Source organism: Alligator mississippiensis, chromosome 5 (assembly GCF_030867095.1).
Source record: "Alligator mississippiensis isolate rAllMis1 chromosome 5, rAllMis1, whole genome shotgun sequence".
NCBI lineage: Eukaryota > Metazoa > Chordata > Crocodylia > Alligatoridae > Alligator > Alligator mississippiensis.
Window position 1 is genome coordinate 205,053,827 of NC_081828.1, and position 27,406 is coordinate 205,081,232.

At 41.4% G+C, this 27,406-nt stretch overlaps 1 protein-coding gene across 6 annotated transcripts in view; it reads right to left on the reverse strand.

Moving 5' to 3' along the window:
• Positions 1–27,406, reverse strand: part of DPP6 (dipeptidyl peptidase like 6) — a 737,431-nt gene that overhangs the window by 62,441 nt on the left and 647,584 nt on the right. For all 6 annotated transcript variants that reach the window (XM_059729196.1, XM_019498918.2, XM_014609088.3 and 3 more), the window contains exons 9-12: positions 17,589–17,743; positions 16,303–16,400; positions 8,448–8,571; positions 7,391–7,429 (exon numbers count right to left, since the gene is read on the reverse strand). In XM_059729196.1, coding sequence (XP_059585179.1) covers positions 7,391–7,429; positions 8,448–8,571; positions 16,303–16,400; positions 17,589–17,743 — 416 coding nt within the window. The remainder of the gene's footprint in view (positions 1–7,390; positions 7,430–8,447; positions 8,572–16,302; positions 16,401–17,588; positions 17,744–27,406) is intronic.

Genomic DNA, 27,406 nt, shown 5'->3' on the forward strand with positions numbered 1-27,406 from the left:
TGCTGACACGCTGCTCTTTCTTTAGTTCCCTTTGCTAATTAGCTGTTAATTATTTAGCTTTCTATTAGTGTTAGATTGAAAAGGTCTACTTTGGGGATACTAAAGTGCCTGGCTTCATTTTTATTTTTCCTCGCTCAGTGTTCAGTACTTTTTTAAAAGAAGTGTGGCCATTGTTTGCTTGCTAAAATGTCACAACATTAAGTTTAATCTGTTTTGAACATCTCCTAGAACTTTAAATATGAAAATCTATCAGCTTCATTTCAGAGTCCTTGAAGAGAAGAGGAAAAAACCCAATAGCAAAATAATGTAGGATCAGAGGAAACTGTGGCTGGAAGGGGCATAGTTCAGTCGCCTACTTAGGGCAGGATCATCCCAGCCACGTGTCTATCTAACCTGGGGTTGAAAATGTCCACCACTTCTGCAAGTAACCTGTGCCACTGTTTGATCACCTTCATAGTCAGAAAGTTCCTCCGAATCTCCAACCTCAATTTCCCCTGCTGAATCCTGAGGCCATTGCTCCTAAATAAATCCTATCTCCTACTGTCATGGAGAAAAGTCCATCTCCATCTCCTCTGTAATCGCTTTTCAGGTATTTGAAGACTTACCATAGAAATTTTACTCTGTGATTGGATTGGTATGGGTTGTGAGGGGTCTTCTTCTGTAATGGGGGAGGGAGGGGTGGGAAAGAGAAACGGTGTGGCCATCTTTCTTGGATCTCTCGAATGTATTTGAGCTACCTTTGCAGCAGTGGGACGTTGGCCACAATGGTCCCCATACTTTACCTGTAGCAGATTAAGGTGGTATGTCTTGTGGCTGCTAATAGGTCAGACAGTGGATTTATATGGGATAGGATGGATAGGGATGATCCTACCTCAGGCATGGAGTTGGACTAGATGACCTCTAGAGGTCCCTTTCAGCCCTACTTTTCTATGATTCTGAAGCTCCCCTCAGTTGTCTCTTCTTCAGACTAAACCATCCTATTTTTTTCAGCCTCTTGTCATGTGGGCCAAATGATCTGCTGGTGTAAAGAGGCATAGCTCCAGAGAAGTCAATTGTAGATTTACCCCATATTGCTGTACCTATGGCTATTGTACTATCAATTCTAGCAATGTTTCTCTGCAATGAAACTAGACCTTGAACAGACTGCTTTAACAGACCACGGAACCTATTCTGAGACATGCTGGAAGGATGTGCACCATACAAATGATTACTGCCATCCATCAGTGGTTCTCTGATGATATGAGTGCTCTATTTGGATGTATCTGCTCATGGAAAGACTTCCTGTTAATACAGTCACAATTTTCATTACAAACTCAGCAGTTGTGTTATAGAGACTCAGCATGGGTAGCACACGAAGAGCGATGCTAATGGGACACATTCCTGAGATAAAATAGTCTTCACGAAGCCTCACCATGGATCTTGAAAACACACCCACCCTGAGTCAACACTAACGTGCGCAGCCTTTTCAGCTTACCGAGATAAGAACAAAAATCGAACTGGAAGGAGGATAAAAACAAATAAACACATTTTAAAAAACCCCAGAACGAGCATAACACCACCCACAATATTTTAAGGAATGGACAGAAGAGTAAATTGCGTTTCCTGGGGGGAAACTGGATGGAAGAAGTCACACATTTGGTGAGAGGAAAGATCACCCAATTCAAGAGGTTATATTTTCATCTTGACCATTGAACTTGACATGTGACCTGAGGCAAATCGCTTTATGTCTCCCTTTTTCCTCCCACCTTATCTAGTTAGGTTGGCAAGCTCTTTGAGGCAAAGACTGGCTCTTACAGTTTTCATATACAACACCTAGCAAAATACAGCTGCAACCTTGTCGCTGCCATAACAGTTCTGCTTGCAAACTGGTGGAAAAGTGGGCAGCTCTCAGGCCGGGTTGAGGTCAAGTTAGATGTGCACTTATTTATTGCTGCATATAGCTTTATTACAATTACGTTGCTTTTGCTTATTATACAGACTGGGGTCTTATAGTTTCACACAGACCAATAATCTCAAGGACTCAGCCTTCCTTCCATAGCTGCGTTGATGCCCTCTCATTTGTCTGCCTGGCACACCTCAGTTCTGGCCTCGCTACAAATGGAGTTGCTTGTGTGGGTTTTGGTGCCACGTCCATTTTTTGGTGGAAGTCTCCTTAATTCACAATGTCACAGGGAAATGGCTTCACTAAGGATTTGAATTCAAACATGGTCTGAATGTTTCAGCAACAACTACAGGAATGTGATAGCCAACTGCAGCTTTTTAACACTCTGAAGTTCACTTTTTTTCTGGGCTTAGCATTTGTATGATTTGCTCCAATGTCTCTATTGTGCTTTTGTATTAGTGAGAAGTGTCGAGCCTTTCAAAAAAGCCCACTCACCTGCCCCTTATCCCTGGGACTATGGGAGCAAGCTCACCCCCACCTCTACCACTTTTATCCCTGAGGCTATGGTGTTAAGATGCCTGCCTCATTCACCCCTGAGGCTCTTTCCCCCCGCATTGATTTGTGAGGTTGAGACAATATGTTGATGTCCATCTCTGAGGCCAGAGGGCCTGCCACCAATAATATTATTACATAAGATAAGTGCTGTCATGAATTGGTTAGCACACACGTGTGTGTGTCTGTGTATCACTCCCCTCTACTGGATAAAAGAAGAACTGCTCAACTAAGTGCCATAGGCCCGGTGCTACTCTCTGCTAAAGGAGATTTTCCTCTACCCCTATTGATAGAGCCCATGCTGTTGAATAATGAGACTTAGTTCTGTCCCTGCTGTGCTCCATGGTCTTTAGGAACTACATGGTGGCAGCAACGTGGAGATGCATTTCTATACTTCAACGTTTTTAAATGCAAAACAACACAGAAAGGCGAGTGCAAAAGTTTACAAAGCCACCCATGTTTTTAGTTTCCGGACCATTGAAACTACACTGAAAAATGTGAGTTGTGCTATGCATGAATCACTAGCAGAGCTGTTATACTGTGACAATGAGCATTTGAGAGACTAAAAAGAAAAAACTAAGAAACGTTCTTCAGCCTAGGACCAAGACTGAGCCAAGGCACTTATGGAAACAGGAGAGCTGGTATAAAGAATGCACCTTGGGGGAAGGAAATGAAGAGAAGATCTGTGTTTAGCTTATGTGAGAGGTGTTGTGGGTTATCTTGTAAGGGTCCAGTTTCTGGCTGCACTGAAGTCAACTGCAAAACTCTCACCGACTTCATTGCTGCCATGATTTTACCGCTGGCTTCTATGTATTTACAAGTTTATTTAGAGTAAGGTGACATTTACAAAAATATACATTAAAACTCCCTTAAAATTCATTCAAAACTAGCATTTGAAAATTGCCTGTGTTCCCTTCCCCTCACTTTCCAGGCAGAACAACTTTTTACCTATGACCATTGCACTTGCTTCCTGGAAAAAACTGCCTCATTGGCCTTAGGTCAAAGATTTTTACAGCTAAGGCACATGAAAAATTGGAACAATTACTATTTCAGATTATCTATGCATCTCATTAGAGATATAGATAAAGGACAATATTTGCCAGGGTGAGTCCCTAAAGTCATGCCCCCATGCCTACATGCTGGTATCTAAACATAAGAGGTCTGATCTTCAGAAGTGATAGGCACCAACAAATGCTACCAAAATCAGTGGGAGCTACATATGGACAGCACTGATAAAAATTAGGTCACTTTTATTTGGGAGCCTAATGCCAAATTCTCACCATATTATATTGGTACAAATATTAATGATTCATAGAAATGTTCTGAAACATTGGTAATATATTTGTGATCTATGCACTGATCAATTATATTCTGTTTTCCCACTAAGGAGATTTGAATGGTTACATCCTTTCCAGCCTCTTCCAAAGACAAACTCTGAGGTGGTCTACCATCTCTAAATGTTTGTACTTATATACAATTAATTCATACAGTTTCAGGACAGAAGGGACCATTAGATCCTCCAGTCTAACCCGCACCTCACAACCCATTAATTTTCACCCAGTTATCTGACTCAGCACTAAAACACTTTCAGTTTAAGAAGTGCAGGCCTTCCTTAAAACCCAAACCTGCTGGGACATTTGCATGAAATCACAGGGGAATTTTCCTGGCACTCCCTGCTGAGCAGCCACATAATCTTGCTGATCTTTCTCCCATCCTGCTTGCAGTCTATTGACATTTTTCTCTTTGCTACTTCATGTCTAATATGCTTTGCAAACTCCCCATGATAGGGGCCAAAGGAGTCCAAAGCTATCTTTAAATTGTAATACAAAAATTTTTCAAAAACTCCTACATGACTCAGGAATCAATTCCATTTTCAAAAGTGACTTGAGGTGCTTTTAAAATGGAACTTAACGTTTTTTGAAACAATATCCTTACACTCTTAAATGTCCAAGTGCCTTCTTAAAATGGGACTTAGGTTCATAACTCACCTGGGCAAAAGCTTGGTAGTATTCTGCACACCTTCAGTGACTGGGAGAAGTGACTAACAATAGCATCATTGTGGCAGTTGCACACACATCTAGTTTTTCAGATACCTAAATGTTCATTTTGGAGTGCAGCTGAGTGCCTGTGTGAGGCCTGAATGTTCTGGCTTGAACACTCAGAAAAGTAGGCATTTCCCCAGAAAAGTAGCTGTGCACAGAAAGGAATTGTTCTCATCTCCAGACAAGAATCACAGGGATGTCATTTGCTACTGTCTCCTGCTCCTGGGAAGGATCTCCTCTCAGCCTAAGCAGTCCTGATCACTTGGCTGACTCACAATCAGGTCTGAAATATGAATTTCATTTCCAGCTGGGCTCAATGCTTGCTGTTCAACATACATATTTGATCACATTTGCTAAAATAGTTATCTAAGTTCACAAACATGGGAGGAAAAAACAAACAGGAAAAGGAAATAACCTCATAATCATACAGTTAGTCCAAAACAGAAACTTAGCAGAGTGTCATTGCCAGAACTTAAATTCAGGGAGCTCTACATTATTTTCCAGACTCCTAGAAAACCAGCTGGCACTTATTTGCACAGTTGTGCCAAATGTCTCAAAACCCTGTTGTGATTAATATTTTAGCATGCTACTGAAATATCATACTCATTGGTTTAAAACAAACAACTTGTGCTCTCTAAACCCTGGTGCAGCATTTGTTGCACGGAGGAGAAGCAATAGAATTTGCCATTTTGTAAAGCACATGATATAATGCAAGTTACTAAACACCTAAAATTATCATTAAACTTGCTAGTATTCACACTTTAAGTACTGACTTTTGTACCAGATACACAGTGCTGAACCTGGATATATAATATCTTTCCACTAGTGTCAAACAGGAATAAATGGCCAACATGCAGTCCTACACTACTACAGTCCTACAATGTGAAATTATCTTGGGCTAAGTCAGGGTAAAAATGCAGTGGTATAAATTAAACTGGTATAACCATCATTTCTTCACAACTTACCCTGAGGTACCAATTTGTTCATGGCAAATCCACTCTTCTATCACCACATTTTGAAGCATTGTAATAGTATCTACTGTATCTACTCCAGGATAGCTGCATTTCTGTCCACCCTAGATCCTGGTGTAATTTATACTGGTATCCAAAATTGTTATAAATTACCCTAGTATACATGTGTCTCAGTCCAGGCCCTCTGAAGACTCAGCACTCAATCAGGGTATTGTACTTTAAGTACATATCTACGTTCAACTACAGCATGACAGATATTGCAGTAAGTAGAAGGGAAGAGATTTAAACTGGTTCCATACTTATAAAAATAGATCTCCCAGTGAATCTTGTGATATTCAAAACAGAGGAATTTAATTTTGTTTTCCTTTGAATGGATCCATCTTTGAACTATTTTCGACATATCCAGGCTAATATATATATTGTATTGTGGGGATAAAAGCTATACTGGGTGTTTTTATTTTTCTTCCCTATACGTGAACTCAGGTAGAGAAAAGAAGATTTTAGTTTGGGGCATCTGACTAACTATAAAGTTAGTTTTTACATGGACCATGTACCAGTCATTGCTGAAGGAAAATCTCTAGACTGAAGGGAATATTGGTTTCATTATGTATGGGAGTTCCTAGATCCTTAGGATTTCTCTACCAATCGCGGCAGATTTGTGCTGTACTTCATTTCTGCATGAGGAAATCCAGCATGGGTTCTTTTATTTTACTCATGTTTGTGTGTCAGGCACTCAGAGATGCCACAAAAAACAGATTGATACTAATAGCTTCTCTTTGAGGAGGAACTTGATCAACTCTCAGATTATTCCCTAAACTAACACTCAGGTAGTGACATGAGTTATCACAAACTTTTACACTTCAGAAAGGAATAATTATGTTGGATGAATAGGGCCTGTATGAATCAATGTTAATGATTATTTAGAAAATAAATCTTAATTTTAATTAATTTAAACTCTTTGTTTATAGTTTCTAGCTGACCTTCACTTTTGCCTCGGTGCTTATACTCAGTTTAGCCTCTTTTTTAAGGCACAGAAGTGGATTTTTGAGCTGATATACTAAAATGTAAAATTCAGAAGTACAAACTTGATCATCTCATGACAGAGTCTCTAAAAAAACTGGTCCCTGTGATAGAAGTAGGTTGGACTTGATGTACCAGGAGGTCCTTTCCAATTTTATGCTCTAGGTTGCCTTGTAAGCATTCATGGTTTCAACTGTTGCTTAAATTACCATTTTGATTTTTTTTGCCTTTCCTCTTTTCTTCTATTTAAAGTATCTGCAATAGTTTGTTTGAGGTAACATTTCAAAAGTTCCTAGGTAACTAAGGAGCTCTCAAATATTACTTAGGATTCACCTAATGGCCCTTTTTAAACTTGCTTTTTCAATCATTTAATTCTGATTCTCTCTTGTGTGGAGGGCCACTGCATCAATTAATACAACCATCAGCCCCAAAGTAAGATTTTATTGAGGACTTGTGCTGTTGATCAGTCTTAGTTTGGCTTTTGGTGCAGGGGTGACTCATTCAATAGTAGTTTTTCAGGTAGCTTATATTCATGTCAAACATATTTTGGGAATTCAGGCATTTATACACTTGCTCTAGGGTGGGGGGTGGAGGGTGTTTTAATTAGAGCAGCTCTCGGACAGCCACTCTAATGAAAATACTGCAGCATCACATGTATTCAGCATCCCACATTTCAAAATGGCCATGGGGGCCGTTTAACTAAAGCTCATTCAATGAGTTTTAGTTAAAGAGCCCCAGAACGCTGCAGCAGACTCAATTAATCACATTAGAACACATCAGAGCATGTGTATAGGCACCCCATGGTTTTAACTAGTAGGGCCTCCTAGAGAAAAAGAAATCTTAGATATTTTAGGCAAAGGTGCCCCTTAGTTCAAGAAGAAGAGCCTGTATACTTTACATTCTGTTAGGAAGATCACTGTTACCTGTCTGTGCAGCCAGCCTTCACTTTCATCTTCATGTTTCTAAAATGAAATGACATAATTAAATAACAGTTTGCATGCGTTTCATTTTGCTCATCAGTGCAGAAAGCAGTTTGACTGAGTCTGAACGGCTGTGAACAAGCACAGAGAAACTGTTCAAGCGTGCTGTTGAGGAATATAATCCCTGTTCTTCTATTGTTGCTTGCTGATAAACAAGCAAAGTCTCATATAGGAAGACACGCTATTCAAATGGACAAAAAGAAGAAATTCAAAAGACACACGGCTCCTTAAAGTAAGACAGTAATTTACTTGTTATTACACTATTCCCAGGATCTTTATATAGACCTTGCATTCACAAAGGGTTTGCACTACATAAGCTTATAAACAGATATAGTTACATAGAAAGATCCCCCCCGAATGTGCAGAGAGAGGGGATGCTGATGAAGTGATCTCAGACTCACAAAAGCTTATGCTATACATCTCTGATTTAGCTAGATTATGAGGTGCGAATCTACCCTGCCTTCCCCCTGAATGAGAATAAGTTTTGCCACTTCAGAACGTTGTTTGTGTATCTGTACTGAAATCAGCTATATTACTATGCAGGTTTTTCTGGTGCCATAACTGAATCTGTACTGGGGTAACTTCCTTGAATCAGCCCAAAAGACGTGTTTGGACTCTGATTAACATAATTCCATTAACTCAGATGGTAAAAGGACTCTCAAGTTAAAAACAGCACTGTTAGATGTGTGTGCGTGTGTGTTTATATCTACATTAATATACCATAAGCGTGTAAACAGGCACAAACACTGTGGAAGGCTAGACTGAGACTGGCTTTCTATAGATCCACTAGGACCACAGAACCCCTCCCTTGCTCAGTAAATTCAGATACGGTATGTTACTATGTCCTGAAGCAAATGTGTGTCTACCTAAAGCACTGTACAAGTCTGTATACAGTCTGACACACTTTCTAATAAAATGGTTTAAATATTTTCTCCTCCCAGTGCAGATCACAAATATTAAAGGTAAGTACTTTTAAATGTCTCTGAAGTATATTTCTTACCTTTGTACAGACTCCAGTGGTGGCATCACAGAGGGTCAAGATAGAGACGTTCTGTGCCCTGTTTAACCAGTTTACTGCCACTTTGGTACTCGTTGCCCATTTCACCATGGTTATGTAGTAGTCCCTGAAAACACGTAAACATACACAGACTGCTATCACTCTGTAGTACTAGACCAGCAGCATGCAGTCCAGAGATGCTAATGCTACAATATTTTGCCACTCAACCGACTGATGGGTTTGTTGATCCTAGTATGAACAGGAAGGGAAGGAACAATCTCTAAGTCTCAATGTTTCTCCTGTTAGTTATATATGCATTGGAAGATGATCTTTTAGGGCTCTACATGTAAGTTCCAAATTTTTACTCTAGTTGCCAGCTGAGTGGGTAACTACTAAAGAGCAATAGGACCACCAAGAGCATGGAAAGTGTATGAAGTTACAACTCTATGTACATGTGAAGACAAATAAATGAAAAAAATGGCAAAGCAGTTTGAATCTGACTCAAGATGTCTGGCTCAGCTAAAGAATGTAAAAAATCAAACTACTGTATTTTATCATGTATAACACGCCCCAGAATATGATATGCATCTTGCTTTTCAAAAGCAGAAAGAAGGGAGGGGGTGGAATAAAAGGTTTTTTTTCAGAGTTATAGCTGCATAAAGCAGGGACAGAGCCTAACCTTCACATGACTTACCCTGCTTTTCTTGCTTAACTAAAGCTGAAACCAAGCTTTTGGGTAGAGCTTTAAAAAGAACTAACGTGTGTCCAAGGCTGTGAAATAGGAGAAGAGAAACCAGGAGCTGTTTGCAGAGAGCAAAGTTGTTCTTAGAAAGGACAGCTTGATTAATGGAACATCAAGAGCATTAAAAAGAATCGTCAACACCTCTGGAGTAAAGAATAACGAGCCAGTAAAGGAATGGACTCCCTCAACTCCTGAAGAGCAATTCAACAGCTGCTACACTGTGCTACACTGTGGACCAGGAATCGAAGCATGGTGCTTCTACCCCAGGCAAAAAACCCGGCTCTCTTCATTTATTGCATGCACCATAATGTGGGGAGCTGATTTGGGGGGAACCGGTGAATGTTGTATGTGAAATATATGGTAACCTCCCATTTGAATGTATGACTTGGAATACATAACAACAGAGCCTCCTCAGCAGTGGAGACCTGCTCATATAGAAGTAGTGTTATGCAGCGTTTAATACCACAAATTTTAGTGGAAAGTAGTCAATGAAGCTGTGTAAGAATGAATCGGCCAAGAATAAGAATATGGTTCCAAATCCCTTTGTCATCATCATCATCACTCCAGTATTTACTGGACACAACCAGATTGGGCCCCATTCTTCTAGGCTGAACAACCATATAATACATAACAGTCTTTGTCCTAAAGAATTTGTAAAAGACAAAGTGAAGCAACTGGGGATACAACTAAATAGGCTAAGAGGGAAGAGATGGGATAACATCCAAATATAATAGGAGGTACAAACTCTCCGCCAGGCAGGGATGGTACTGGGAGATTTCCACCTTCAGTCATGGATCTGCAAAAATCTATAGCTGCATCTAAAAAGTAGAGCTCTCATTGAACTGACTGGTGGGCCAAAGACATCCCTAAATTATAATACAGTGACTTTTCATGGTGCACAGTCTATAAAAAATTTAGTAGTTCATTTGTTTGATATAAAATATGTATAAGGAGTTGTTGCTCTCATTGGGATTAGTGTGCTGTATCATTAGAGAGCATTCTGTGTTCTGGCAAGAATTCCTGTGTGTACTGAACAAAAAGGGCAAAAGCAACAAAGATCTGTTTTCCTAGCAAAATAACACGTTGGAGACTGATTTAGCAATATTTAGCACATAAATTTTGCTGGAAAAAATAAGAAAAGTGTTTAGCAGCTGCATGAACAACATTGAAGAACAGGAACAGGGAGCTTTGGGTAACAGTATCTCGAAAAGTCAGCACTTGAAATAAAGCATGATTTTACTTGAGATCAGCAATAGCATGTTTCTTAGGAGGTAAAACAGAGCTGCATTAAAATAAAAGGGAAACAAATTTTGTGAATTTAGGGCAAATTGTTGCTGGCAACATTTTTTTAATAGAGTTTAGAGGACACATGTTAAATGTTGAAATGACTCATGGTGACTAGCAGGCAGTGATTTCAGACCTTGATATCATTTCCCCTTCCAAACATCAGAGAAGGAAGTGGAACCCAAGTGGGCAAAAGATGTGAGGCACCCCACTAGCTTCTCCAGCTGTATTTGTAACGTACTTTGTGCATACGTGGAGTATCAAACAATCACTAGGTGTACACTGACCTTGCCTAAAGGGATATTGGTGCCTACTAGCATGGATTTGGATCACAACAGAATTTGGGCAGGAGTGATGCCCAGACAGCTGGTTGAGATTGCGTCTGAGCATGCCCAAATGTGTAGGGATCGTTTCAAGCTGAAATAGAAATGCAAACAAATCTAGGCATGTAAGTGGTTTTGTAGCCTTTAAGTGGGATTGATTTGGATCACTCTTTTTTTTGTGATCACAAAATCATAGAAAATTAGAGTTGGAAGGGACCTCAGGAGGTCACCTACTACAAACTTCTGCTCAAGGCAGGACCATCCCCAACTAGATCATCCCAGCCAAAACTTTGTCTAGCCAGGTCTTAAAAACCTCCAATGATAGAGATTCCACCGCGTCTCTGGGCAACCTGTCCCAGTTGTTTACTGCCCTCCTAGTGAGAAAGTTTTTTTCCTAATATTTTACCTAAACTTCCCTTGCTGCAACATGAGACCATTGCTTCTTGTTCCGTGATCTGCCATCACTGAAAATAGTCTAGCTCCATCCTCTTTGAAACCATTCTTCAGGTAGTTGATGGCTGCTATTAAATCCCTCATCAGTCTTCTCTTCTCCAGACTAAATAAGCCCGGTTCCTCAGCTTCTCCTCGTTAGTCATATTTCCAAGCCCTCTAACCATTTTTGTTGCCCTCTGCTGGGGGGTGGGAAGTGGGGGTGGGACGGAGAGGGCAAAACTGAACACAGTACTGCAGATGTGGTCTCAGCAGTGCTGAACAGAGGGGAATAATCACTTCCCTTGATCTGCTGGCAACACTCCTACCAATGCAGCCCAGTATGCCATTAGCCTTCTTGGCAATAAAGGCACACTGTTGGCTTATGTTCAGCATATTATCCACTGTTACCCCCAGGTCCTTTTCTGCAGAGCTGCTGCTTAGCAAGTCAGTCCCCAGCCTGTATCGGTACGTGGGATTGTTCTGTCCTAAGTGCAGGACTTTGCACTTGTCCTTGTTGAACATCATGTGATTTCTTTTGGTCCAAACCTCCAATTAGTCTAGGTCTCCCTGAATCCTAGCTCTACCTCCAGCATATCTACTACTCCCCACAGCTTAGTGTCATCTGCTAAGGGTACACTCCATCCCATCTTTCATGTTGTTAATGAAGATACTGAACAAAACCGGTCCCAGGACTGACCCCTGGGGCACTCCACTTGATACCAGCTGCCAACTAGACATCAAGTCATTGATTATTACACTTTGAGCCCGACAATCCGGCCAGTCTCCTATCCACCTTACAGTCCATTCACCCAGCCCATACTTCCTTAGCTTGTTTGCAAGAACATTGTGAGAAGCCATATAAAACACCTTGCTAAAATTAAGGTATATCTTGTCCACTGCTCTTCCAACATCCACAGAGCCAGTCTTCTTATAATAGAAGGCAATCAGGTTGGTAAGGCACAACTTGTCCTTGGTGAATCCAATCACCTTCTTCTCCAAATGCTTACAAATGGATTCTTTGAGGATCTGCTCCATGATTTTTCCAGGGACTGAGGTGAGGCTGACTGGTTTGCAATTCCCTGGATCCTCCATCTTCCCTTTCTTCATGATGGGCACTATATTTGCCCCTTTCCAGTCCTCTAGAACCTCTCCTGATTGCAATGAGCTTCATTGGGATGTTCATTGGGAAGGTTTGTTTCTGCATCCTCTGTAAGACTTCTTTAAAATACAGCCAGCTCTCCTGGACATGCAGGGATGTAAATTCCATCTAAGTCCCATTAGGCAGCTTAGTATCTGGCCTTAGTAACATATCCAGGAATGTGGTGAATGTGGAATTGGGGTCCTGAAAATCATAGGTTATCAGCCAAGGTGCTAAGCCATACTACTTCTCTCTGAGTAGGCAAGTCATAAACTGAGACTTTTGCTTATTATGGAAAATCCTCATTTATCCAGTTACCCGCTCTCAATTGTGATATTGTGTGGTTTGCACATCTGTTGTACCCTGTAATAATCCTAGATGATGAACTCATTGAGAGAGGTACTGGTAGTACAGCCTGGAACATGAGACCCCAATTCTCCACTGTAATACAGATGAGGAATGATAAAAACTATTATAATTCCTATTTGTTTTCACAGGAAATTGTCCGGAAAGATTCAAAAGTTTGTCAGGATTTATCTGGGCCACTGAAGAAGGTCTGGCTGCCTCATGTCATAAATCATCAAAAACAGTTTCATCCTGAGACTTTATTTTCATCACGAGACATTTCCCATCTAAGAACCACATGGATGGCTTGGAGTTAGCAATCTAAAACCAAACTATGAAGGCATTGTAATAATAGGGAATGGCATTGGCGATGCATAGGGGGTGCATGTAGGTGCACGTGCACCCCCTGACATTGGCAGTGCACCCGCTGAGATTGGCCGCAGCCAACACTGCCAGCAGCATCTGCAGGCGGTCGCTGATCATGGCTCATGGCAGGGGCTTGCTGATCAAAAAGCTTGTTTGATGAGCTTTAGTTCGAGCGCTCCCACCACCATTTTTAAGCATGGGGATGCTGATACAGGAGATGTGGTGGTGCTTTAATTAGAGCAGCTTGTGGACCCACTCTAATTAAAGCACCCGCCCTCCACCCCCCCCCCCGGAGCATGTGTAAAAGTGCCCGTAATGCCTCAGTAGGAGTGGATATCAGGCTTGGGTAAGAGGCTGGCTCATGGCCCTGTGTGTACTGTGTACAACCCAATAGAGCAGGCTATTTGCTACTTGCTCATTTTTAATTAAAAGATGCCTGGTGCTCAGAAACAAAGGGTTTTCATTCAGGTCACAGTTTGCTGCTTTTTTGACAAACACATGAAATTGAAAAACAGAGGTTTTTTATAACATTTTTTTGCAAAAATGTATATTTTGGGGTAAGCACATCCTGTTTTCAGCTTATGCAAATAGAAACATTTTACTAAAACATGGTACACTTTGACCAGAAACGGATTTCCAAAATAACATTTCTTTTATCTTCTTAATCTTTGTTTTTACTGAAATATTTTTTGCATGGGGATTTTAGAAACAAATTTGAAATTTCCTATGAAAAATAACAGGAAAAATTATTTTCTAGCTCTTCTAGTTGCACTAAAGAATGTTTTAAGGGAACTTCAGCATATCAGGAAGAGCTGTGACATCATCATCCTGAACTGAGTCATGAACCTTTAGGTTTATTTACATTTAAATGTTTTACATAACACTTCTCTGCTTCGAGATCCTTTTAGAAGTACTCCTTTCCTCCTCAAAACTCCTTTTTGTAACCAACGTGACAGTCTATCCTCATTGTCAAGTCTAATGAAATGCAATCACACTAATCCTCTCATTTCAGAAAATACATGCATAATGAATATGTACCCCCATGGGTCTACCAGCAAGACTTGTTCTGTGTTCTGGGGTCTGGCAGTGTTAGGTTTTTGATGAAATATACAGGAAGGATTGTTAATTATGATATATTTTGCATTCTTTTACAATATCAATTATAATCAAATAAATACATTATAGTCATCCATACTAATTATAGCAAATGAACCCCAGACTGCACATATTTATTAGAGTACATGGAAGCTGCAGTTGCACAAATTAACCTTCAAGCAATTATTATAATAAAGCCAGGATGAAGAATGCCAATGTTAGCTTTCTTGTTTAAAGACTACTCTTTTTTTCTGGTCAATACTCCAACAGAAAAATGGCAACATTCAAGGGCAATGGGTTTGAGCTTTCCTGGGAACCAGTACTTATCGCATATAGACTTTAAATTCCTTTTGGAAAGGCAAGCCCTGTTATCTACATATTGAGTGTACTCATCCATGGTTTTGCAGTACCAATGGATCCATAACAGAGCACTTAAATAGCATGAAAAAAACACTATGAAGCACATTCTGACACTCTTTCCAGTGGAGGACAACTTACTCACAGAAGGTCCCGTGGTTTGGGACCACTTGTGTGGCACAGTGTACTCAACTAACTATCAGAGACTAGCTTTTTATGTATGTCACGTCCAGGGAAAATTACCCCCACCAGACTCGTGAGCCCTGTAAACATGCAAGTTCATTTGTTGTATGCAGTGTCTATAGGTTTACCTGGATTTGTTAATAGGCTCAAAGAAGCTAATTCTGCTCTCACTTATAATGGTGTAAATCCACTGAAGTTAGACTTGCACTTCAGATACATGTCTGATTAAGGAAATCAGAATGTGGCCTCCAGTCTCCAGGCTTGGAAGTGACTGCTGTGAGCTAAAGCAATAAATCAGACCTGAAGGTAGACAGATTATAGCAGCTGCTTACTAAGGCTGTGTGAAGCGGGCCCTATTCTATACGGATTCAGCCTGAATCAGGGACAGTAATCACTGTCCTTGATTCAATTCAGCCGAATCCGAATCTGAAGATTCGATGCCGATTTGTAGAATCAGCGATTCAGACACAGCTTTAAAAGTGTTTTCTATATACCTTGAGGTAGCAGGCGCAGCTCGTGATCGCTGCGATGCTGGGGTGCATGGAGCGTCCCACAGGAGTGCAGGGGGCCCTCAATGTGCTCGGTGGCGAATGTAGCAGTGGACCAGAAGTACTTCCAGTCCACTTCAGGGTCTGCCAGGGAGTGTGCTGCCACCCCGCATGCCTCCCTGGCTCAGCGATCGGCCACGCAGGGACCCGCGGGTGCCCACCCTAGACCCAGGAGGCACCAGTCACTGAGCCAGGGGGGTGCCCCTGCACACTCCCCAGCAGACCCAGAATCGCCACTTCCATGTCTGCTGCCGAGCGCGGTGAGGAGCTTCCCGTGCTTTTGTGGGCACTCCATGTGCCCCAGCATTGCAGCATTCATGAGCCCCTGCTACCTAGCGGTACGCAGAAAAAACATTTAAAGCTGTCTGTGACCGAATCTCCGAATATTTCTGAATCTCCCTGAATGGATTCAGAGGTTCCAATTCAATTTGGAAGTTAAAGGGTCCTCTGATTCGATTTCGATTCAGAGATTTGGCCATCAAATTGGGCTCTATCTCTGCCAAATCGAATCAGGGACCAAAGCTTCACATAGTCCTACTGCTTACCTCAATGCAGGATACTATTTTTTACAGACTTGTTTTCAAGCTTCCATGAAACCACAAAATGTAGGCCCCTGTTCATTTGAACATTTGAGCACGTGCTTAAAACCAAGTTAAATAGTTAACCTGTGTTTAAGTCCTTAACCAGCTGAGTTTCATGAGTGCTGCTGTTGTTCCTGTGTCTTAGCTTAGCATGACAGTCCCTCTATTTGCTGCATTATAGCACGGTCTTTACAATGTTCAAAAATAACATGCTTAAGGAATTTGCTGCTGTGGATTTTGGATCAATCAGAAGACTTCCCTCAGAAGAAAGGCAGGATAATCCTAACTGTAATTATTTCAACAGGAAAGGAAATCACACTAAAAAAGGACATTTTTTCTGAGTTTCAAGGGGGTTTTTTTGGTTTGCAAAGACTGAAATTATTTAATAGCAGGGGAGTAAAGTAATGCTTTTGATTGAAAGTTATGGTGTAAGATTGGCAGGGACAACATACTAAGAAACATACCTCATTCTTTGATCATCAGGGGGAGTCATTTCCAGATCATGTGTAGGTCCATTCAAACCAATCACGTGTAAAGAAATAGTTGGGTTTTCCATTCCAGCCTGGAAATTCAAAATAAATTCCTTTAATTTATTGCAACTGAACACAGCCTAAAATACTGTGCCATGAAAAAAAGTTACTACAGAAAGGGCTACACACAAAACGAACATTTAATGTATCAAAGTATAGGCAGTTTTTGTGTTAAAAGTCTGCAGAGGACCATCCAGAGCTAAAAAAAAAGCCATCTAACTTTTTAAAGTAGGCACTGAGGTATAAGCAATCTAGGTAGACAAAATGTGATTGCCCCTAGAATGAAATCTGGCTGAAATACTGAGACCAACACCTTTCATAAAGGTTGTGGTATGTTTTATGACAAGTGGACAGGATTTCAGTTTTACCCCTCGTTTGAAAATGGCAGGCTGCTCTTTAGCAGCAAGTTGGACATGATTAAATACTGACTTGTAGGAAAGATCGTTTCCCTCTGAACCAATACTTCTTCCTTTGACAATTCTTTGCATGTTTCCCCATGTTAAGGAGTAGCTCAGTTTGGCCCAAGTTAACACACAGGATTGAGGTAGGTTAGATACCTTTTGCAGGTGGCTCTGTAGCATAGTACAATTACATACTACACTGTAAAAATTATGAGAACAATGATAATCATCTCCACCCATGGAGATCTGCACAAGGTGCTGCCCACCTTTGGTGATACTCTTTGGCATAGACCTGTTAAACTTCAGGTCTTTTCCATCTCTCTCATTTTCCTTCAGTAAAGCTAGAATGCAACCTGTCTCAAAAGGCAGAATATCTGTTCTGATGTTATGCTATGCTGAATTTTCTAGGAATGCCTACGTTATGCATTTTCTTCATGTGTTCTTTGATGTAAAAAACACAAAAGCAACAAATACAATATCATTTATTTGCAGACACTCATGGGTAGATGAACTCCTGACATAAAAACCTAATTGCTTTTTTCCTTTGTACAAGGGGAAAATGTTCACATTGTACTTTTTCTCATTCAATTTTTGAATGACTAACACTAGCATCGGAAAACTGTGGTTTTGTAGATGCAAATAAAGAGTAATGAAGACTGCTATTCAACAGGGAACAACTGATCTTTTCTCTGTTTACTGCTTTGCTTATGAAAATGCTCTATTACATATTCTCACAGCTGAGTCAGCTGGAAGCAAAAACCATGAAAAATTCAAAAAGTTAACACAACAAGGCTGTTTAAAGTTATTATTTTCCCTCACCTTTGGATAATGATATGTTTTAACAGTAGGATAAAGACTGCCAGTGTATACAGGAATCTCCATGGTGGGGACTCTGGAGGCATTTATTGTTGCGTATGCTAACCTGGTGCCATCAGGAGACCACCAATGTGCAATATAGGTCTTCAAGATCTCCTCTAATTAAAACACAAACACACAGAGAGGCTATTAGAGGTAAATTACTAGTTAGCAATGAAATCAAACAGCACAGATCTGAAAATCCCAGGCTAATCACAGTACAGCACAGAACCAACAGGAGTATCAGGAAACATGCTCATTAAATTAATGTGAGGCAAGGATTTCCTTAGGTGATATCTTTTATTGGACCAACTACATACTCAGGACAAGTTGAGCACATTTTTTAATACAAGGCATTATTCTTCAGGTCAGTTAATGCAAAATAATTGATATGATTGATAATTATTGGAAAGATGTAGGTTATTAGGCATAATTATTCTGCTCTAGAAACATCAGATTGCTAACAATATGACACTTGCTCAAGGCACTATAAAAGGCCCTCCGGTCACTGTAATAGAGGTACCACAGAGAGCGATGTGCCCATATATAATGTGGACTTGCTATACATATTGAGTGTTTGGATGTGTACTTCACCTCCAGTAACAAAGAATGATATGTCATGGTACTACTGGCCCTTTCAAAACATGACAAAGACTGCGATCTTGCTCTCTTGTTGCCTTGCACTGGCGTCACAAAATCTTGTAGATTGAATCTGCTGCAGCACTTGTCAAGGACTACATGTTCAACTTTCTTATCACTGTCCCAGGTTTGGAAAAGGTGACTCGTCTGCAACAGAGCATATAGCCTTGACATTTAATGTCATATCTGGCTTTAAAATTATACTCCCCTGATGCCACCTTGAAATTACCTTCATTTCACTTTTTTCATCAGTTTTTCACACCAATACACTGTAAACAGTAGAAGTAGAAATTAATGCTTTCTACCATTGGGATTCCAGGTGTAACGCATCAGCATGGAGTGGTTGATCAGAGAGAAGCCAGTAAAATTATGCCTGAATTGAAGTGTGCATGTATGTGTAGGGGACAGTAACCACAAAAAAACATACCTGGCATCATGGGAGGGCTGGGAATGTCCTTTATGCTGACCTGATATTAGCCCTAGACACTTTTATTTTCTACTACTTTTTCTAACCGTAACTTGCCTTTCTATAAAGACAGTTTCAGGTTCTGGATATATAAAAAGCCTGCAAAAAATAATATTTTGAAATCCTAAGCTTAGATTACTGGCATTTGGAAGACTAAAGCTCTCATTTTTGCAAAAGGGAATAACACAATCTATTTTCATTAAGAGGTTTAATATCATATGAGTCATCCTGATTAAACTGTGGCAGAAGGGACCACATATGCTGTACAGAATGCTATGCAGGAAAACAGGTTTTATTCTTTTAATGTGAGACTAAGATCCATGAAGGCTGCAGAAATGGAGTTGCAGAGAATCCAGTCCTAGAAGTGACCATTGCGTTAGTAAGCTACTTCTACACTGCAGGAAGGATAGAGAGGACATTCAAACTTTTGGCCAATTCAGCGTTTTGGCCTATGGATTTTGTGCACAGCACTACTAAGAATTCCTATGCCTGGTTTGCACTGCAAACAGACATGCACACCTTTATATGTGGCTTTTTGGACTTCCAGAGGTACACTGCATGCTCCAAGCTCTGTCCCATAAAACAACAAAAAAGCAGGCAATGAATTCTACATATTGCTGTATGGAGAAAGAGTTTAGACATGCTACATAACATATTTACTCTGTGTAAACTGTCCTAATTTTTTTTCTATAATATATAAATGGGAAAAAAAGACATGTAGAAAACTTTGATGGTTTCATCCTATTTCCTCAGTACTCAGAACGACCAATGATAAGAACATCCCTCTACATAATTTGGCAAATGGTTGAAGATAAACTGTTTTGAACGGATGAGAATCACAAAACCTGAGTTTGAGAGCCGTTGGTCTGAGACGATGGGGATAAAATGAACATTTTTAATTGAAAAGCAAATTAAGCTTGTTGGAGGTCAGGGGCAGTTTTATTAAATCATATGATTAGGATATGGCCCATGATGACCACCACTGATTTTATCATTCATCAAGCTTTTAGTTCTTATGAACAGGGCCTTAATTTTTTTATTGTTTAAAGCAGCTTTGTTAGAAAAATTCTTGACTGGGAGGGTTAGTTAGGGACTATCCTGTCTTGAGCATGGGGTTGGACCAGGTGGCTGCCTTCACACCAGCCCTACCTTTCTATGATTCTATATTTTTAGCATCACATAATAAATAATGTGATACAATATTATACAGAGGTCATTCAAAAGCTCTCTGGTTGCTTTAAATAGCTAGATAGCATTAATTCAATATTGGCAGTATTCCCCATGTTTAAGGATGATGTTTTCATGAGTATAGGAAATGCTAAATACAGTGATATAATATTATTTTCCCGTTTTTCAAGGCAGTGTTAAAAAGGTTGTGAGGACAACCACTGTTAAAAATTACTACTTTTATTAATCATACGGTGAATTCATCCAAATTTAATGGCAGCCCAAGACCTTCAAAGTAAAAGCTAATGAGCACAAGTAGGAAAGATGTAATATTATACACAGCCTCTGATCTCCACTTGGCAAAATACTGTTGGGACATTTTCATTGCATCATCCTATATGTTATGTTATATATATATATAAAATACTGCACTTGGCTTTCATATTAGTAGCTCATTAAAGAGATAATTAAGTGTTAAAAGGAAAGGGGCAAAAAGGGATGGCAAATGAATCCTTGACATTTTAGCATTAATTAGGAATGACTTTATTCAGCAAACATTGTCTCCAAGATCTCTGGCTTAATGAAGCAGTTCAGCTGAAGGTCACATGCCAAGTGAGGCTTTGGAGCAGATTTTGTAGGCCTTTGCTGCTGAGATTTAATTGCATGAACCTTTGCTTTGAAACAAAACCAGGATCTTGCCATTATTAGAGAAAGTAATTAGCTTTAGGAAACCAGGAAATGTATTTATGAAATAGAAAATGAGTATCAAAGAGCTGGAAATTAAAGTTATACTTGGGGCTGCTCTATCCCCCATGTTCATATTCAATGTATTAATATAAAGAATAGTGACTTCCCTGTAGTAATTGGGGCTCTCCAAAAAGTTGTAGCCGACATGGCTCTTACTCTAGGCATGCACGTACCTCAGGTACAAGATGCAAAATTTTGGAACAACAGCATCCAGTGGAGCTACACGTATCATGTAACTCCTTATATAAGTGCAAAATGTTAAGGAGACTGCTAGAGTTTCATTCATTGTCAAAGCCTGTTGGATGTAGCCCCAGGGAATTTCTCAAGTTCTAAGCAGTTTTGGGGCTTTTAACTGTCTTAGCTCATGAAGCAAGAGACTTGTCCATAAGTACGGCTGCTGCTGAGGGTGGCAGGTCACAGAGCTGCTTTAGTATTGGAAAAGGAACAAAACCCTCCTTGCTGTCAAACTGGGAAATCCATAGGACATCCTTACTCAGCTAGTTCTTCCAGATTATGTTTTTTCTCAATTTGCAAGTCTGGATTGCCCCAAATAAGTCCATTTGCACAAAAGCAAGAATTAAATTGTCAACTTTTAGCTAGGACAGCCCAGGCCCTTCAGTCAGCCCTGCCTACAGGCATCTCAGGCCCTTCTAAAAATGACTTTTTAAAAAAAAATAAAAAGGACTGGCTGAAAAAGAGAGGGGAAAACAGAAGAAGAAAGCAAAGAATGAAAAACAGTAAATGCTGACAAAAATCTGAAAAACCACGGAATACGCTCATCTTTAAATGTGGAAATAAGAACTGTAACATTTCCTCAATTTACCCCAAAATGCCAGCTCAGAATATTTGCATCATTTTATAATCTTTACTCTTGCTTTAAACAAACTTCCTGGGCTACAGGGGTGCAGAGATTACTTGTAGGTCTTCAAATCCATGATCGCAGACAAACTGCCCAGAGTTTCAGGTGATGGAGCGAGGGGGAAGGTGGAGTTGCCTACCAGAGCAGCACCCTGCATTGGCTGTCCATCTTCCATTACTTTTGCAGCTGAGCAGATGGAAAATGCTCTGCATGCATCTACCATACTTTTTGGAGGTGGAGGATGATAGGGGCACATAGAAGGAGTCCCTTTGTTTCAAAAGGCAGCACTGCATAAAGGGCACCAAAAGCAGTGACCATCAGGCATGTGTCTGGCCATCTACTGCACCATTGTGCAAGTCAACAAAAGATGGGCCTCAAAGTGTCTCCATCTTTAATTTCCATTAATTTGTGATAAGCGTGCCCAGAAGTCCAAGTGACAAAGAATAAAAAGGCCTAGACCCTTTTTAAAAAAGCATTAATAACTAACACACGGCTTCACATTTGTGGTAGGCAAGATATAGGCTTTTGTTTTCCCTCTAAAGATCGGAACAGGGAGGATGTCCTGGTGAGCTGCGGTAAGCTGTGTGGAACTGATCTTGCACTCATGCAGGCAGGTGTGCGGTCATTAGCTTCAATGGAGCTACACCAGTTTACACCAGTTGAGGAGTTCTCCTTAGATAGATAAATAGCCCTAACTGCTCAACCTTTTAACTGCATCTACAGAAGCAGAGACCTTTTGAATCTTAAAAGGTCAGATGCAGCCTTTAAGAAGGGGGAAATGGCTTGAAGGCACCTTGAATTTTTTATTTATAAAGAAAATCCATATCTGTTACACAATTATTCTGTTTGTGCTCCAAACTCCATGTTCTCTCATTCAGTAGGAAATCAAAACACCAGGGCCTTTGAATGTGATGCCCACAGGTGACAGCAGAGACAGAAAGTAAATATATTGATTCTCCTCTTTCCAACCACAAAATATTACTTGCAATCTATAGATCCATTAAGCTCAGGCTATATTAATCTTCCCATGAGATTTTGCAAACTTTTCTCCATCAGAGAGACTTTGCTTTTCCTGTAGGTATTACTTTTCTTGCTAATGTGTTAAACTCTTCTTTGGACTACGGCAGCCCAAGAGAAGTTGGCAGTTAAATTTGTGGAGTACATTGCAGATCATGTTCACATCACCAAATATTTGGTGAGCTGAAGACACTGTATTGCTTTATTACAATTATTAATAAAAAGGAGGTTGAAGCAGAAAGAAATTAAAGTCTAACATAAAGGCCATGGCTCATATTAGGACAGAAAGCTTGCTGAATTTGTCAGTAGGAACCATCAAAAGAAGATAAGAGGAAAGTGAGATCAGAGGAATGAAAGAAGGACTACGAAGAGTGAAAACAAAGGCTTCTGAGATAGGCAAACCCCAGGGGCTCTCATTGAAACATCAAATAAATACAAATGCTTATTTGACAGGTGCCATCTGTTTTAAAATCAATTACTAGATCATCTCAAGTCACCAACCACATGTCCAAGTACATTACCATTTTATAGTCTTAAAGCATGCAGTTTTATTCTGCTGGGGGAAATGCATTGTTCAGCTAGGACTTTGCTGACAATTTTGCAGCAATGCTCCAAAGACCACTCTGTCATATTTTGTACGTTCTTTAAAAAAGTTTTGGGCTAAGTTACTTTGGTGTAAACCCAGAGTAACCCCAATTAAATATCTTAGACTGGCATTACTGAGTGCATGTGTCCTGATGTGTCCAAAATTGTCACATTATACATGTAGTGCCTGATTCAGTCACTTCATAGTATTTACATACCAACACTACATGTTGATCTCACTTGGACCCAAGTAGCATTATTGACTACAGTAGAGTTACTCCTGATTTATTCTGGGGTGCCAGCAGATACAAGAAGAGAGAATTTATCCTGCAGCAGTGGTGTAACATGGTTTTTATACTGTGGGCAGTGGCAGCGGCCACCAATCTTGTGCCCTTTCTAAGGTAGGGCTGGTACTCTGCTCAATCCTCCCTAGTTATGGTACTGTCCTGCAGCAGTAGTAACAATAGTAGTAATACTACTAATAAAGTAATCTACATGGAATGGTATGTATACTGTAAGGAGAGACAGCAATGCAAGAAGGCAAAGACTGAACTTCCCCACTTCAAGGATCAAGCAAATCCCCAGAGCCCTGTGGGCAGAGCCCAACCTTTCTAAATGCATTCCCTCCACCTTGCAAGAAGGTCTGTCTTCAAGTAACTGCGCAAATCCAGCTGGAAGCTAGGTTGCAGTAACTCCTTGTTCACATCAGACTGGGTAGGGCCCCCGGGCTCCTTTTCTAATATATATATCCAAAACAACCCCAAATGAATTACTGCGCATGACACAAAAGGCTCTGGGTCCATTTCAGTGCAAGCTGTAACTATTCATAATTTCTACCTTTGGTGTCAAATGTGCTTCACAACTCCAAAGCACTCAAAGCCAGGTGGCAGCAGAGCTATAGATATGCTGCTGCTCTGAGGCACAGAGCAGATGTACCCCAGGTAATGCCTGAATCCAAATGTCATAATTTAAAAAAATAATTTAATAAAAAATCATAATTTCAGGGAAATGGGAACAGCCAGTCACTCTGAACCCCCTCCACCACAGGGGAGGCGTGGGCTGCAAATGCCATGATAATTTTCTTCTTAGTCATGTAGTTGAATTATTTGGAACTTAAATCATTTTCTGCTCAGTCAGTCTTGCCATCTCCCTGCCTGACTCAGAGCCTTCTGTTCAGTCTCCAGCGTTCACCAAGGAGATAAGGAGACACCTCCTCTCTGAAAAGTGACAGGCAGAAAAAGGGGTTTGTCAACCTGGCCAAAGCCCCTAGTATGGGATCCGATCCATCACTTAAAAGTGTTTATAGGTCAGGCACTGTCTGGTCGGAGGGCCACGTTTTGTCTTGGCTGGAGTGTAGGGCAGAATACTTCAGTGGGGACCAGAAAGATGCACCGGGGCTGACACTGGACTATTGCTCTGGCAAGCAGCACAGCTTCTCCTTCCAGCTGGGTAGGGTTTGCCACACATGGCCTGAGGTTCTGGGATCCTCAGTGGAAGCTAATTTCAGTGGGGCTGTGGGTGGTCCCCAGATAAACAGGCCTGTTTCAGGACCTGCAAACTATGTCCCCTTGGGAAACAAGGCAGGTAGCATGTCATGGTATCTAACCAGGTCTCGCAGTTTTGTTGAGAGGCACTGCTGTGATTAGTGACTGCCTTTTCAAAAGGGAAAGATGGGATGTATAACCCCAGCAGCATAGCCAGACCAAAGCTGAGCCGAGCGTGGCATGGATGCAGGCTGCTCACGGTGGATTTGGGACTCCCTGCCCTCCCTTGTCTGCCTGGCAGCAGCAGGGGGCACAACTCCATGCTGCTGCCCTCCCTGCTGCTGCCATGGGGGCGCGGCCATCGTGAGGCTCCTGGGGGCAGAGCAGTAGGCTGGGGAGCCCCAAGCCTGCAGCCTGCATCTGCCCCCGCATCATGCACAAATCTGGGGGGGGGGAGGGGGGAGGGTGCACATGCCCTGCCCCATGCTCCTTGCCCCCTGGACCAGCCACTCCACACCCCTCCCCGTGCACCACCATGGCTGGGCAGAGCCCTCAGTCCCTGCCCCACTCCCTCCTTCACTGTGGGGGCCTCTATTTCCCTCTCCTATTTCCCCTATACCCCTTCCCCCCAGGGAGCTGCTCTCCAGGCTTTCTGACTGTGTTCCCAGCCACGTGCATGGGTGCAGGCACGCACATGCACATGGCACCCCTGCGTCCTGCTCCCGGCTGCCCCTTACAGGCTGGAACACTGCCAGCCTGCAAGAGGAAGCACGCCGTTTCCTGTGGATCACTGCATGATGCTGCGAACCTTGGACAAATGCTGTCCCCAAGTCGTGCTGCCCAGGACCGGGACCCAGTGCCAGTTGTGAGGGTGAGTTCCCTGAGGTGGACACCAGTGGATATGGAGGTGGACTGAGATTGCTACTCTTTTTAAAGGAGCCAGCAAGCTGCTAACGGGTAGCCAAGACTTTCCAAGGCTATTGACTTCGGCAGCATAAGAGGTGTCTGATCTAGAAGGCTCCCTCTGCCCTATTATCAATTCCCTGAAACATCCAGCCTCCCATTTGGTTGTATTTCATACCATAAACAAGGCAACAGCTGTCAGACAGGGACTATGGGTCAAGTCCATACAGCTGGTTTGAGAGCATGCATGCAAGAGCATTAGTGCTATGGAGGATTATTGCTAAGCAGTTGGCAGACCTCTCGGCTTTCTGCACACTGAAGGGCTTAAACATGCTGCTGGAATCTGTTAAAGATCTGATTCCAGCCTGCAGTTCCCACTGGCACGCACCCGGGAAGGCAGAAAGATATTCTGAAATGTAACTGTACTAGCCAGGCAATTCTAATGGGTTAAAAGTTCTGTCCATGGAAACAAAAATAGAAAAGAAAAATGTACATGCAGTGTGCTGCACTCCCTATACAGGGGAAAGGACACATTCTCCCCATCTGGAGAGGAGCTGCAGATGCTTGGACAAGCCCTGAAACCTCAGGGAATTCGAAGCGGGCTCCTCCTTGCAGAGTCCAGGCACCGTGTTGCACCGCTCACTCCTTCCTTTCACACACAGCTCCCTCAAGGGCTGTGCTGCCGCTGACCCCACTCCAAGAGGAAAACATTATGGGACCAGGGGGTTGCTACCCCATGCAATTCAGTTGGAAACCTAGTGCTCCTTTGCAGGAACCCTGCAGAGGTCTGACTTTCCCATCCCCAAACCCCTGGTGCCTCAACTCTACACTTTTATCAATATTCATAGATTATAGAGTTGAAAGGGACCCAAGGGATCACCGTGTCCAAACCCTGCCCCTGGCACGAAAGAAGACCGAGGTCAGATGACCCCAATATTAATTTGTACTGTGGTACCATCCAGGGGGCCCATTAAGATTAGGGCTCTTATGTGCTGGGTCTCTTTTAAAACATAGGAAAGTATGGATTTCCGCACAAACAGGGAGAAACAATGTCAGGTACCCATCACTTCTCACTTTTGCTGTCCTCAGATCCTTCCTGCTTTTAATTTTTTTTTTTGCTTTTTCTCTTCTGTGTCATGCAGGGAAACATTTAGTGCATAATCCTTCAACATCCATATCTGTTTACCCCTAAATGCATCCCTACACGGGATGGGTTAAAGTCCACAATATTTCTCACAATGGCACTCGATACTGAGCAAGCTCTTTCTTTTCCTTGTTTAAGTCCATTACCGTCACTAAAAAATTCTCTTGAAACACTGCTGCCAGGTCAATACATAGAAGACAGCTTGATGAAAATGAGAGTCCCTCCTCTGCCAAGATAACCAGTTGACAATCAACACGATGTATGAATTATTAAAAGAAGGATGTGACTTACAGGTTTCACATGGAAACACCTGTATTTCTATCATCGTTCTGAAACCACACATGCACCTGGAATATTCAAACCCACAGGAGCAGGCTGCTTGCTTTTTGCTAATGCATAATAAGAATGTAATTTTCCACCACTTGGCATCAACATAAACCCACAGCCTGTTGCCAATTCTCCATGAAAACTTGTTAGCTAGAAGCGTTGAATCTATAGTAGCCTTTTTCTGGCAAAAGTCCTCTAAGGACTTACAGTAATTGAAACAACTGCTCTTTACAGGTATAATAGCAAGCGCTCATTGCAAGAAGGTCATAACGGACATTTTCAATTGTTCAAAACTCAAATGAGACAAAATTGATGCTTGCCCATGTGCCCAGAATGCAGAATAACTCCTCCTTGGGAAGTCGTTTCTTACCTTCCATATAACAGCTTACTATGACAATGGAAATAGAGTTTATTCATCTATGAAGAGCAATGAAATAAATAGAG